The following is a 13,304-nucleotide window of genomic DNA, read 5'->3' as shown; positions in this document are numbered from 1 at the left end:
GAAGTCCCCTAACAAGATTAGATCCCACCTGGATAGGAAGTCCTCGCTTCTGTTGCCAGACATCCAGACGGTTGAGACTTTGCCACATATTGTAAATCTCCCATTGACAGACGGACTTCATAAAAACCTGTGTTAGTAACAAGCTTCCTCAAGCCCACACCTGAGGTAGACTGTACATCTGTGCATCTGTAACAGCTACAGGGCCTGTTTTTAAAAGGGAAATCAGGATTTATGATATTGTTCCAAGTCTATCAGGCCAGGTTTCCTCTCCAGAAGGGACTATTGTAAAGCCAGCATGTTGTTGCACTCTTTCTCCCTCACTCTCTCTTATCTTTGTGGAACTACTGCCACGGCATTTTCAGTAGTCAACATCAGTAGTCAGCAACCATTATGTCTGTGCCTGACTGTTTCATAGTAATCCAATCTCCAAAATCTGGTGGATGCGCTGTTTCCATCTATGTAGGTCACTTCCACCTTTGACCTAGACAATTTTCTTTAAGGTATAGACATGTGAAGGGGTGGGGGAAAGCCCAGCCCCACTAATGGATTTTGTGGGGGATCAAGAGACTGGGAAACAGGGGCCATTAGCACAGGGGTTCGAGGTGTGAAAATGCTCTAGCCAATCCTCTGTGGCCTCTGGTATCAAATCTCTGCCAACATAAATATAGCTGAGACATTAGCTAGTCTTGTAGCCACCGTCTAGTAGACAGATACTCAGCAGTCATATGTGGAAGCCCAGTTTAAATGTCATAGCAAATGTAATTTTCTCAACATATGCACACGTCAGTCACTATAACAGCCCCCCGCGGAGCACAAAGACAGTTTGCACTTGGCCTGCGGAATCCAGGAAGAATTCACTCACTGAAAGAATGGGAATGCCGCTGGACATTGTTTCTGAGTGCTGGAGCCTGGATTTGTGTAGCAATATTTATATACTCGTCAGGGGAAGAATGGGCCTTTTGTGTGGGTGTGAAAGACAGTGAAGAGACACAGGCTGAAAGAACCTGACTTCTGATGGAAACGGGGAGGGAAGTTTTTTTTAATTTCTATACCTCGCAGGCGTCATAGTCAGTTCTTTTCAAGAATGGGGTCTTTGAAATGCTTCCGAATTGGGTTCCTTATCACATATAGGATGATGAAGCTCCTCACGGGTAGTCGCTCTGTGGATGTAATGCTAGGTGTAACGCTAAACACTCTCAGTTCACAGCGACTGTGGAACTGCTATACATATCTCAAGAACCATTTATGTCTCCTCTCAGTCACAGATAGGTTTCCACGGTCCCTTTTTTACCACCAGATTGTAAAGCAATGGAGAGATGTCAGAAATTCAAAAGGTGGCGAGGGCAGTCCGCTTAACCATCTTACATCCCCAGCAGATTTAGCTACTACTCCCATTGTATGGAAGACACAGGAGCTGAAATGTCTTGGTATCATAATTAGATCTCCAGTTGAAAAGATATATAAGTTGAATGGACCTGAGCTTTTGAAAACTATAAAGCAAGATCCTAAGAGATGGACGACAATGCCTTTAACATTGTGGGGCATAGCAGAAGTAATTAAAATGAACATTCCTGAGATTATCCTTCTATATATGTGTATGTATGTATGTTTAAATATGTATCTGTAAATATTCATGTTTATACATGTATATATATATGCAAATATATATGTCTAATAAAAAAAATGACATAAACAACACAATATTTGAATAAAAAGAATTTTAAAAGGTGATTCTATATAGGAGTTTCTTATGACAGGCATAAGCATGAGCATGACCATTCAAACCATATGCACTATGTTTGTGTAGCATAGTAGATGCAGGTGATGGGGAAATGTCTCTATTATTGTTTGTAAATGGTGCCATCATACACAACAGGCAGGATGACTTCACCTCTCATAACATTAGTCTTGAACAGGCATGTCATAGCAGTCCCGAATCAACACCTTTAGATATATGCCATCATCCTATTTAGCGTAGCATGCAGACACTATGCACCGTGACCTGTGGAATGTGTTAAGACTCTTAGTTCACTTGTGAATGTCAAGCCCCAGAATGCAGCTGGGTGGGTGTTGACCCTCATACTGTAGAGCAGCTATTTTCCAGGCACGGAGAGGGAAGGTGGGAGGGAGGAGAGAAGGAGGAAGAGTGAGTAGGTGGGGTAAGAGGGGGGCCATATGCTCTGGCACTCTCATGCTGGTGAAGCTGCTCCTGGTTCAGAAAACAACCTGCGGGCGGGATAATCCCCCAGCATGGCGGTACACGAACATTAATTTCCCACATTTTGTGCTAAGAGCTTCAATACCTGCCTAGCTGCTTTCCACTGACACCATTAGGCGTTGTGTTGACCCACCAGGATCACCAGTCAATGTGGGGCCGAGTGTTTCCATGGTAACATTTGCTGTCCGTCAGCTCTGACATTGTGGACGTGATGTTTAAGCATGATGCTGAGACATGCACCTTGCTTAGACCCTAACTTGCATTCAGAATGCCTGCCATGCGCTTCTCTTTTGTCTAGATGGAGCGATTAATCGGTCAGCCATTTATCTGGCATTTTGAGATAATCGTCATCTGTGCTCACAAGGCTGATGAACAAAAAATTTCTGCAAACACATCTGCAAGGAGCTTTGTATGTGTGGCTGCTGTGGAACGATATTAGCACTCCCCTTACCTGCTGATAAAAGATAAATAAAGTTATTTTTCATTCATACGTTTTTTGGGGGTTTTTTTATACTAAGATTTATTTATTTATTTATTTTTGATTACCGCTGGACATTTATTTAGTAGATCCATTTTTTTTTTATTTGAAATAAGTGCATTGCAAGCAAACAGAGACAAAGTTCATTGAAATTCAGTAATATTGTGTCTCATTTGTTATTAAATTGTTGGATTTCATCAGATGCAAAAAAAAAAAAAAAAAAAAGCAATAGCAACATGATAACGGCATTATATATTGGCCATCAGCTGCACTGCTCTCTGAATATCAGCATTGGCCATTGAAAAGCTCACATCAGTCAAGCTCTTTGTTGTATTGCTTGGTATTGTGCACAGCAAGGACAAACTATTAAGTTGCTGTAAGCTTGTCATTTTCTCCCTGCTGAACCTGAAAGATGCATTCTTCCTGTGTGTCCTATGTTTGTTCATATTCATGTTTCAAGCTCTGACTCTCTCACCCACCCTGTCCTTTTCTGTCTCACTCTGTGTTTCAGGTGAAAGTGATGATGCGTATCTGCCCATCCCTGGAGGCGGCTGACTCTTCTGAGTCGCAGTCCTTCTTGAAAGTGGACAGCAGGAAGAAGCAGCTGACCCTCTACGACCCTGCGTCCAGCCCGCACTCCAACTCAGGACACAGGAGAGCTGCCACTGTGGCTGTCCCAAAGATATTTGCCTTTGATGCTGTGTTTACCCAGGATGCCTCACAAGTAAGGGCCCCTGGGGGCTGCATATGTATATTTGAGTGTGTCAGCATGTGTGTGTATGTCTGAGGGGCTGGAGTGGGTGTTAGCCCCTCAAGGGCAAAGGGACGTCTTTATGCTGGCAGGGTGTGGTTGGGGGCTTAGAGAAAAAATGCCTGTCTTGGGTCGGGGGGCATTCTTACCAGCGTGGGTCTAACAGCTGGGCCTTTCAAACCCTCTGGAGAATGATTTGAATTCAGTCTTATTATATCTAACCTCTCCTTTCATAGAACAGCTATATCTAACTTCAGGCCCTCTATAGCCCAGAGCAAGCATGTCTGCTAAAAATGAAGACAAGTGTCGGCTGACATGTTTACCGTAAGGTGATTTAAAAGAATCATGAACCACAGTTTATGTGATACAAATTCTGGCATTCCAAACCCTGAAAACATAAAACTGAATAGGCTATTTCATTTTCTCATAACATAAGACAATTGTAGGGTCTAAAAAGCTGAGAGCAGAGGGGAATGTCATCAAGCCTTTGTGATTGCTTGTCTAAAGAGTGGAATAGCATCTCCACAGCAGAGAGAGCCTTATCAAATCTCCTGCTTAAGTACTTCTCCAGAGTAAGCCGCTGATAGCCGAACTCTAATGCTGCTCCAGTAGAGCTGAGGCCAGGCTGCTAGATTGTGCCGCTGGGACGGCACTGTTGGTGGCTAACAGTAACAGCAAGCTGTTCTGCTCTAAGAGGCCTTGTTTGCTGTGTGATGTATGGGACGGGGCCTCTGCTGCAGAAGTCTTGCCCCAGAGGACACATGCTGAAACAGATTGCAAAAATGAGCCACACGTTAAAGCACACACACACAAAATCCTGACCTTTAATAACTCATGGTTTAAGTGTAATATTTTATTTACAGAGCAGAGCATTTTGGGGGGATTTAATGTTCTAAATACGCCTGTTTACAGTATTTCTCAAAACTAGTCAAGCACAACAGGCCCAAACAGAAATGCTAGAATTTAGGGCTGGGCAGTATATCAACATTTTATCAATATCATGATATGAGACTAGATATCATCTGAGATTTTTTATATTGTCATATCGTGATATGGCATACGTGTTGTCATTTCCTAGTTTTAAAGGTGTAACTTAATAACTGTTAAGGAATGCAAGTTTCTGAACTTATAAGACTGTTGTAGCTGTTCTGTTATTTCCCCCTGCCTGTTTTCTTATTCTTATCACTAATGATTGTTTATTAAAAAGTCATTTTGTGAAAGCACCAACAGTCACCCCACAATATCATCACAATATCGATATCAAGGTATTCTGTCAAACAAATCATGATACGTGATTTTGTCCATATTGCCCAGTCCTAATAGAACTGTTCACTGACTGTGAAGGGGCTGTCTCTGTGTTTCCATAGGCTGAGGTGTGCTCAGGGACAGTGGCTGAAGTCATCCAGTCTGTGGTGAACGGTGCGGACGGCTGCATCTTCTGCTTCGGCCACGTCAAACTCGGTAATCTCCCTTCACTGGCAAGAGATTAGACCAGAGCCATTGTTAGCCAAAGAAAAACTCTCATTGGCCTTTGTTAGCTGCACTTGATGTCTACAATTGGCTTAGCGGTGCACTGGGGTGAGCCGAGGAAAGAGAGATTGGAGGAAAAGAGCGGTTAGTGAATCTGGCAGTGGGGGTGGAGGGGGTGGAAGGGTAGAGCGCTGCATCAAGGCTTCAGGGCTAAGTCTGTAATTAAAATCTTTGTAATTGACCTGGGCAGTTTTAAAGGCTGGCTCTCCTCACATAGCTGTTTCCACATATAAATCTTCACAGAATTACTGATTGTGTGGAAAAGACCCTTAGATTATCCTTTCATTTTTTTGGCATTTATTGGAGATCACCTCCAAACCCCTACAGTAGCCAGTATTTTCCTTCTTTGTTTTGTATCAGCAGTTGTCATACACTATAACGCACAGAAAATATCTGATGTCTGTGTCTATTCCATTATCAACTCTGCCTAGTCCAGACAGCCTGCTGAAAGAATTAATTTTAGTTTTAACATCAGGCTTAGCCTGCAGACACAAGCCAATATTTCCATTTTCATCCCACTCTCTGCTCCCACACATCCCCAGGCAAGACATACACCATGATTGGCAAAGACAGCTCCACTCAGAGCCTGGGCATTGTGCCCTGTGCCATTTCCTGGCTCTTCAAACTCATCAGTGAGCGCAAGGAGAAGGCAGGCACGCGCTTCTCTGTCCGTGTATCCGCGGTGGAAATCTTTGGGAAGGATGAAGAGCTGAAGGACTTGCTGTCTGAGGTGTCCACAGGCAGCCTCCAAGAAGGCCAGTCCCCGGGCATTTATCTGAGAGAGGATCCGATCTGTGGCACACAGGTAAGGCAGCACCGGGCGCCAGTGGTATTTCTGCTTTCCACCCTTTCACTGTTCACTGATCCTTTCATTGTCTCGGTGGTATATATTAGTGTGTCTGAGTATTGATCTCATTGTCTCTATGATCTACCTTTTTCTATCCCAAGATGTTTGCCTTTGTATTGTGTGCTTTCTTTCATCTCCCAGGTCTTTCTCATGTGCACTTCCTAGTCTGTCTCGCTCTGTCCTAACTGCCCCTGAAATCCTTGCTTTATATTTCCACCACACTCATCTGTGGTATTGATGGCTTTCTCCTTACCTTTGTATTGACTCTCCTGTCAGCATCCATCAGCATCTATTACCCCTGTGTTAGCGCTGGCCTTCTGCAGCACAATGGAAGTATTACTAGGGGGATGGTGGAGGACTATGGGTTTGAAGGCACTGACAGGTGTTGCTGTCAGATGTTGTTTTTTGGGGATCTGTGTGGACTATGACTTCAAAGGCTGCACAGTCCTGTGAAGCTGCTTGCTGCTCTTCCTCTTTGCAACCATGGGCCCTCTTCAAGATGCCCCCTCCTTCTTCTCTACTACCTCCTCCTCTCCCTTGCTTCTCCCCCGCTTCTCTTTCCCTATCCCACCACCATCATCACATCCATGGTGAGTGAAGTGCCCCTGCCTCCTGCTCCTCCATTACCTCTCCTAATCCTCCTCCCTGCGTGTGCATATCTGCTGCTTTAATTGCCCTCGAGACCCAATCTAATGGGCAAGAAATGTGTGCTGGGGTCCAATTAAATGGCTCCCCTCTTTTTCCCTTTCCTCTCTTCCCCTGTAACCTTCTTACATCCATTCTCTTTCTCAAGCCCTATGTGGTACCTTTTGCTCGCCCTAACCCTCTTGTCATTCTCTTCCCTCCCCCACAGCTCCAGAATCAGAGTGAGCTACGTGCTCCGACAGCTGAGAAAGCGGCCTTCTTCCTGGATGCAGCCATTGCTGCACGCAGCACCAGCAGGCCCAATGCAGATGAGGAGGAGCGACGCAACTCCCACATGCTGTTCACATTGCACATTTACCAGTATCGCATGGAGAAGAGCGGCAAGGGAGGAAGTTAGTACAGTGATTACATTATTACCACTATAACTCTCTATCTTTGTCCCTACATGTTGCCACTATACATGATGCATGGAATTCTCATTACTTTTATCACTTTACAATCACCAGATACAATTACAGTTTCACAATTGGTCAGTGACACTGTTACACACATATTGTGCATTGTAGGGTCTGTTTGTTACCAGTGTTTACAGATCAATGCTTCAACTCCAGATTTTTAAGAAGAGAAGTACTCCATAATCAGCCAATCGTAGATCTAATCAAGTGGATAATGGCAATTACTTTCAGTAGAGCTTAACAAATACTACTTGCTAAGCATTAATAGTGGTGTTCAATTGGAGTTTAATTTCTTCACTCAGTTCCTCTACTAATTATAGATATGTACAGGTGACCTACCTGTCAGACTGAGCAATCATAAGGCGATTATCCTGTGGGCTAGATGGTGGAAAATTGCAGCATAACTGTGAATGGAAATCAGACAGGGCTTTTATTTGCAGTGTTTATGGATGGTTGGGCTCTGGCCTCTATAAGACGTCAACTTGTTTGTATTCATGTATTGAGCTTTGCCAAGAGCGAATACGGATTTGAAGCATTCAATTTCTTAGTCGTACTGACAAGTGTTTAATGGTTTGGTGCTGCTGGCCAGCCTGAAACTCTATTTTTTCTCCTACAATCATGAGAAATAACATATCAGTCAGCCACATAACAATGGGCAACCCTGCTATGTTGTGGATGAATTTCCTACCTTTCCCCCCAGAATAAATCACTGGTATTTGTACTGCGCCAACCAATTCCCTCTACCTGTATTTTAAATTTTTAGAGCGACGAGTGTACGGGTATCTGTGGGTGTCTCTATTTTTTTGTTTTGGTTTTTTACGTACAGTATCTGACAAACAGATCCTTTATGTTACCTTGAGTTACACATCTGGAGGGTGTTTACCAGTCTGGCTGCAATTTGAATCACGTCAGACTGGGAGTCTTACTCATGAATAAATCAGACAGCTTTCACACTCACCGGTCTGGTCTGGGCTGGGCTGTGCCACTTCTGTCATCATGGCGCTGTGTATGAGGTGCTGACTTCAGGGAGGGAGTGTCTGTGCCCAATTATAACCTCACCTGGTTCTTCTGCTCTCATTTGCACAGTGTCAGGCGGACGAAGCAGGCTGCACCTCATTGACCTGGGAAGCTGTGAGAAGGTCCTGAGTAAAAGCAGAGACGGAGGAGGGGGCTTGTGTCTATCTCTAAACGCGCTGGGAAATGTCATCATGGCTTTAGCGAACGGCGCCAAACATGTACCTTATAGGTAAGAACGGCAGCATTCTTTCTACAAATGTCATTCAGTTTGTTTCAGTTGCTGTGAAGTTGTATCCATGTGTAATCAAGTTGTTTCAGACAAGTCGCTGCATGTAACTTTATTCTTGGAGGACTGCTGTGTGACTGTCTATCTGCATTTTATCGTTTGCCGTATATCATGGCTTTCGACGGTAATGCGTAAGATCATATAGTGCTTATGAGAAAAATAATCACGTATTATTTGGGAGTATTCTTCAGATGTATCACCAATTCTGTCATGAAAAACTTATTGATAAAGATGTAAATACACCATATAGGGACAGCAAACTGACAATGCTACTGAGGGAGTCCCTTGGGAACATCAACTGCAGAACAACCATGATCGCCCACATCTCTGATTCTCCTGTCAACTACGCTGACTCGCTTACCACTATCCAACTGGCCTCCCGCATCCACCGCATGAGAAAGAAGAAATCCAAGGTAAGCTGAGAATTTGCTGAACATAGTTAAACTTATTACATGACAAAGTAACCCTGACTTAGTTGTTAGTAAGTTGTAAGCAAGTTATTACTTGTACAACTGATAAATCACAATGAAATAATGGCAGGATTGATAAAGCTTTTCACAGTAACAACATAGGCATTTAGCCGATGATAATTCTAAGTTTAATAACTGTGCTCAGTGGAATAACTCATCTCAATTGTATGCAAATGCTGAATGCAGTAAGTAATTGCTATTTAATCTTATATTTAAGTGTGGCTATTAGCAGTTACATTGTTAATATGCATGTGCAACTTCCATTATATTCATCATGTTACACGGCATTGCTGAAGTCTTGAAAAATTTCCCCCTCCCATAATTTTGGAGACATTAAATAAATTAATGTATGAATGCTTCTGTAAATGAAAGGTTATTAGTGCAATAATTCAGAGCTAGTTTTTCTGAGCTCCTCCAAACATAATCATGTAATCAATATTGCTGCCTAAGGATGTGTGTAATTCACTCCCTTGGATTAGGGAAATATATGCTCCAGATAATTAGGTGGAATGACAGCATGTATTTATTTAGTATTGGATCCAACCGTGATTATAATGCAGACCACATACAGCAATTCATATTATTGACATTAATTTCTGTGTGGCTATTGATGTGCACTTTTAACCTTTAGATATTTATTGACTGGTAATTTCATAGGAATTAATATTTGCTGCACAATTGATTGCACCATGAATTCATTAAAAATATAGATGGCTGTAAATGAATTCAGTTAAAATTGTTTTGAAAAATGATATGCTAAATATTTTGTTTCAGATAGAATCATATTACCATGATCACTTAATGGGCAATGTTTTAAATACCAAAGAGTAATTTATCTTTTCTTTCCACACTCTGGTTTGCAGTATGCTTCCAGTTCATCTGGAGGGGAGAGTTCTTGTGAAGAGGGAAGGATCCGTCGGCCACCCCACCTCAGACCATTCCATCCTCGGACAGTAGCCCTTGACCCAGATCTGCCCTCTCTGCTCAGTGACCCAGAATATTCCTCCAGTAGCGAGCAATCTTGTGACACTGTCATTTACGTTGGCCCTGGAGGAGCTGCGATCTCAGACAGAGAGCTTAGTGACAATGAAGGTCCTCCTGCTTTTGTTCCAATCATCCCCTCTCTCAACAAGAAGAAGTCTGCAAAAGAGGGCCCTCTGGACAGAGACCAGTTCTTCAAATGCAACACATTTGCAGAACTGCAGGAGAGGCTGGAGTGCATAGATGGCAGTGAAGAACCCACTGCTTTTGTCGGAGAGGGCAAGGGAAGCCAGGCTAGCCCCAAGATGGACAAATCCAAGGAGGGCCAAGTCCCTGCTCCACCAAAGACTGTAGCAAACAATTCCTCCTCCCAGGAGAGCATCTCACCCAAGCCATCTCCTAAGTCTGTCACCTCTCAGCCATTGTGCAACCCTCATACAAAATCTAAGCTGGACAATGCTAAGAGGCAATGCATACCTGCAGAAAGAACACCATCAGACAGTGCTTGCAGAACCAGTGCCGATGGTGAGAAGGTTTTGGTGTCAGAGAATTGGGCTAGTGCAAACAAACAGGCAACCACTGCAGCACCTATCTCTGAACCTGTAGTGAGAGAAAAGGTCTACTTCAACAAGAAGCCCCTGCCTAAGCCAGCCCCTCCTCCACAGCAGAGAGACTCTTGCAAGACAAATGGAGACAATGAGGAGAGATCTAGCACCAGAATGCCCCCTGTTGGAATGAGCCATCAAGCTGTGAAAAGGGGGGATCCTCTCTCTTCCCCTATGCTCAGGGCTCCAGTGGAGGTATGCCAGGTTCGCTCCACCTTGAGGGAGAGGTGTATGGACCGGGACATCCTCAGAGCCACTGTCACCTTGCAGCAACCTGTGGAGCTGAATGGAGAGGATGAGCTGGTGTTCACTGTGGTGGAAGAGCTGTCTATAGGCAGCATTGTAGATAAAGGTCGACCATCGAGCATTATCAGCTTTAACAGTGACTGCTCCCTTCAGGCTCTGGCCTCTGGCTCCCGGCCTGTCAGCATTATCAGCAGCATCAACGATGAATTTGATGCCTACACGTCAGCTGTAGGAGGATCAGAGGTGAACATTGAGGTGGTCACTCCCCTCCAGGAGGAAGCAATGGTGTGTGCAGGCAGCAGGGGTTCATCTATCAGCTCTTGGCTTAGTGAGGTCAGTGTCTGCACCTTAGAGAGTGAAGGGGCTCATTCTGCAGATGTCTTCTTCCCACAGGCCAAACACATAGGCCCAGAGGGCATAATTAACTTAGATTCGCTGGGCATGTTCCATTGTGAACCTTCCCCTAGAGATGCCAAGAACTCCTTAAATGACAGTGGCTTTAGTTTTTCTGAACTAGACAGTGATAGTGCCACTTCAAGCAAACTATCCTTGACTAAGTGCCCCCCATCTCCAGAATCAGCCAAAGGGTCACTCAGATTCACATCTAAAATGACTAAAGCTCACTCTCTTAGCTCCTCCCAACCTCCACACGGCCCCTCTATGGTCCACTCTAGTCTTCCCAGGAAAAGTAAACCTACCTCATCCATCTCCCACAGTAGCAGCAACAGCAGTAGTAGTAAAGAGCCACCAAGGCAGGAGACTAAGCAAGGGGATTTGTGGCAGCGCATGGACAACCACTCAGAACCTCAGTTCTCAAACACGGACACCAATAGCACCAGCAAGCTCCTGAAAAATACCCCAAGTGGCATCCCTTCCCGCAAAACGTCCATCAACAGCAACAGTATACCTCGCCCATCCAAGGTGCAGGGGTCTACCTCAAATTACAGGGTGGTCGATGGCTGTGAGAAATCAGCCAGTAAGAGAGCCGATCCCCCCAGCAAAATGCCTCAACTGAGAAGAGGTGCCACCACCCTGGGAACTGTGCCCGTCATCCATGCATCCACAGAGTCCAAGGGAACCCAGGATATTACTGCATCCACCATTGGTCTTAAATTCTCCTCATTGGGAAAAAACAGCAAGACTAACTCGCAGAAAGCGAGCAATATCCCGAAATCTGGTGGCACCTCGCCACCGCCTCCTCCGGTGCGAAAGTCCAGTCTTGACCATAAGAACAGATCCCTGCTGCCCCAAAGTGCCTTAAAGTCAGCATATGGGGAGGCAGGGAGGGCCTCTGGAGCAAGGGCAGTTGTATCAGAGGATGAGCTAGAGGTACGACACAGAGTAGATTCCAGTTTCAAAACCTCCAGCCTCAAGTCTGACCTCACCTCAGCCAAAGTTACCTCCAGCCTAAAGGCAAGAGGACCTAGATGTGAGGCTGGGCAGCACTATGGCAGTCAGATGTCCCTGGAAAGGTCTGATAGCTTGTCCTTATCAGGTTCCAGACCTGCTCTTAGTAGGGAGAACAGTGGGGCCAGTTTGGGGAGCAGCAGTAGCAAGTCCAGCAGGTCTATTCCGAGATTTGGCATTCCCAACTCATCCAGCTCTCCTATTGCTACCTCCCCACCATCCCCATGTGGAGGCCCAGCAGGTATTGGCAAACCTGGTCAGATAAAAGCTAATGTAAACACCAGGACATTAGGAGGAGTCAATGGAAATAAGGCTCGCACACTGTCAGCCAACAGCTCTAAAGGCCTAAGCTCTTCCACCAAGTCTTTAGCAGCTCCAGCAACCAGAAATACCAGTGCCAACCTCCCTCCATCAGGAAGAACATCAGCCCCTCGCACCACAACTGCTGTCAGCAGCAAACCTGGGAGAGGAACTATCATGGGCACCAAACAGGCCATGAGGGCTGCCAACAGCCGTGTGAGCGAGCTGGCATCAGGCAACACATCAGGCAAACATTTGAGAGTTTCTGGAGATTCAGACAGCGGTAATGACAGTGGGGTGAATGTGAGCGATGACAAATCCCCCATAGCCATGCTGCCCTCTCCGTACAGCAAGATTACAGCACCCAGGCGGCCTCAGCGCTACAGCAGTGGCCATGGCAGTGACAACAGTAGTGTGCTGAGTGGGGAGCTGCCCCCAGCCATGGGCCGCACAGCTCTTTTCTACCACAGCGGTGGCAGCAGCGGATATGAGAGCATGATCCGTGACAGTGAAGCCACAGGCAGTGCTTCCTCTGCCCATGACTCCATGAGTGAGAGTGGCATGTCATCTTCAGGCAGAATGAGGAGCTCCAAGTCTCCCAAGAAGAGATCAAATGGTGAGAAACAAATCAGTTTCGTCATTTTTTCTGCATATAGTAATGCAGGTATACATTACGTGCATTAAGACTAAGAAATTGTCATGCTAGTAAAGAAGCAATGGGTTTTGTATCTGAAACAAGATCTGCAGATCTTGTATCATTCTATCACGTATCATTTAAACAAAATATAAAAATTGCTTTGCAGGTCTCTCCTAGGAAATTCATATGTGCGAACTTTACAGTTTGAGTCCATTGTTATTACTTTTGTGTATTTGTATTCCACTGGATTTTCTGTGTCTACTAAATCAGCAGGATACATTATTCATAAATATATAGGAGAATGATAATGAATGTTTCAAACAAGGGGACTTTAAACTGTGTGATGATCAAACATGATGAACTGAACATGAGCAGTAGTGACCTGTTTCAGATTTCTGTGGCCTTGTGTATGTAACCTCTTGAATTCATGT

The 13,304-nt window shown here is 44.8% G+C and overlaps 2 protein-coding genes across 3 annotated transcripts in view; both read left to right on the top strand.

Moving 5' to 3' along the window:
- LOC115354312 (inositol-tetrakisphosphate 1-kinase-like) overlaps positions 1 to 13,304 on the top strand; it is a 578,973-nt gene that overhangs the window by 217,929 nt on the left and 347,740 nt on the right. The gene's annotated exons all lie outside the window — the stretch shown is intronic.
- The window catches only part of kif26ab (kinesin family member 26Ab), a 71,095-nt gene that overhangs the window by 53,560 nt on the left and 4,231 nt on the right, over positions 1 to 13,304 (top strand). For both annotated transcript variants that reach the window (XM_030044627.1, XM_030044629.1), the window contains 7 exons: positions 3,208 to 3,420; positions 4,815 to 4,908; positions 5,520 to 5,782; positions 6,678 to 6,861; positions 8,011 to 8,170; positions 8,478 to 8,640; positions 9,561 to 12,852. In XM_030044627.1, coding sequence (XP_029900487.1) covers positions 3,208 to 3,420; positions 4,815 to 4,908; positions 5,520 to 5,782; positions 6,678 to 6,861; positions 8,011 to 8,170; positions 8,478 to 8,640; positions 9,561 to 12,852 — 4,369 coding nt within the window. The remainder of the gene's footprint in view (positions 1 to 3,207; positions 3,421 to 4,814; positions 4,909 to 5,519; positions 5,783 to 6,677; positions 6,862 to 8,010; positions 8,171 to 8,477; positions 8,641 to 9,560; positions 12,853 to 13,304) is intronic.

Source organism: Myripristis murdjan, chromosome 22 (assembly GCF_902150065.1).
Source record: "Myripristis murdjan chromosome 22, fMyrMur1.1, whole genome shotgun sequence".
In the NCBI taxonomy this organism is placed as follows: domain Eukaryota; kingdom Metazoa; phylum Chordata; class Actinopteri; order Holocentriformes; family Holocentridae; genus Myripristis; species Myripristis murdjan.
This window is presented reverse-complemented; position numbering and strand designations above follow the sequence as displayed.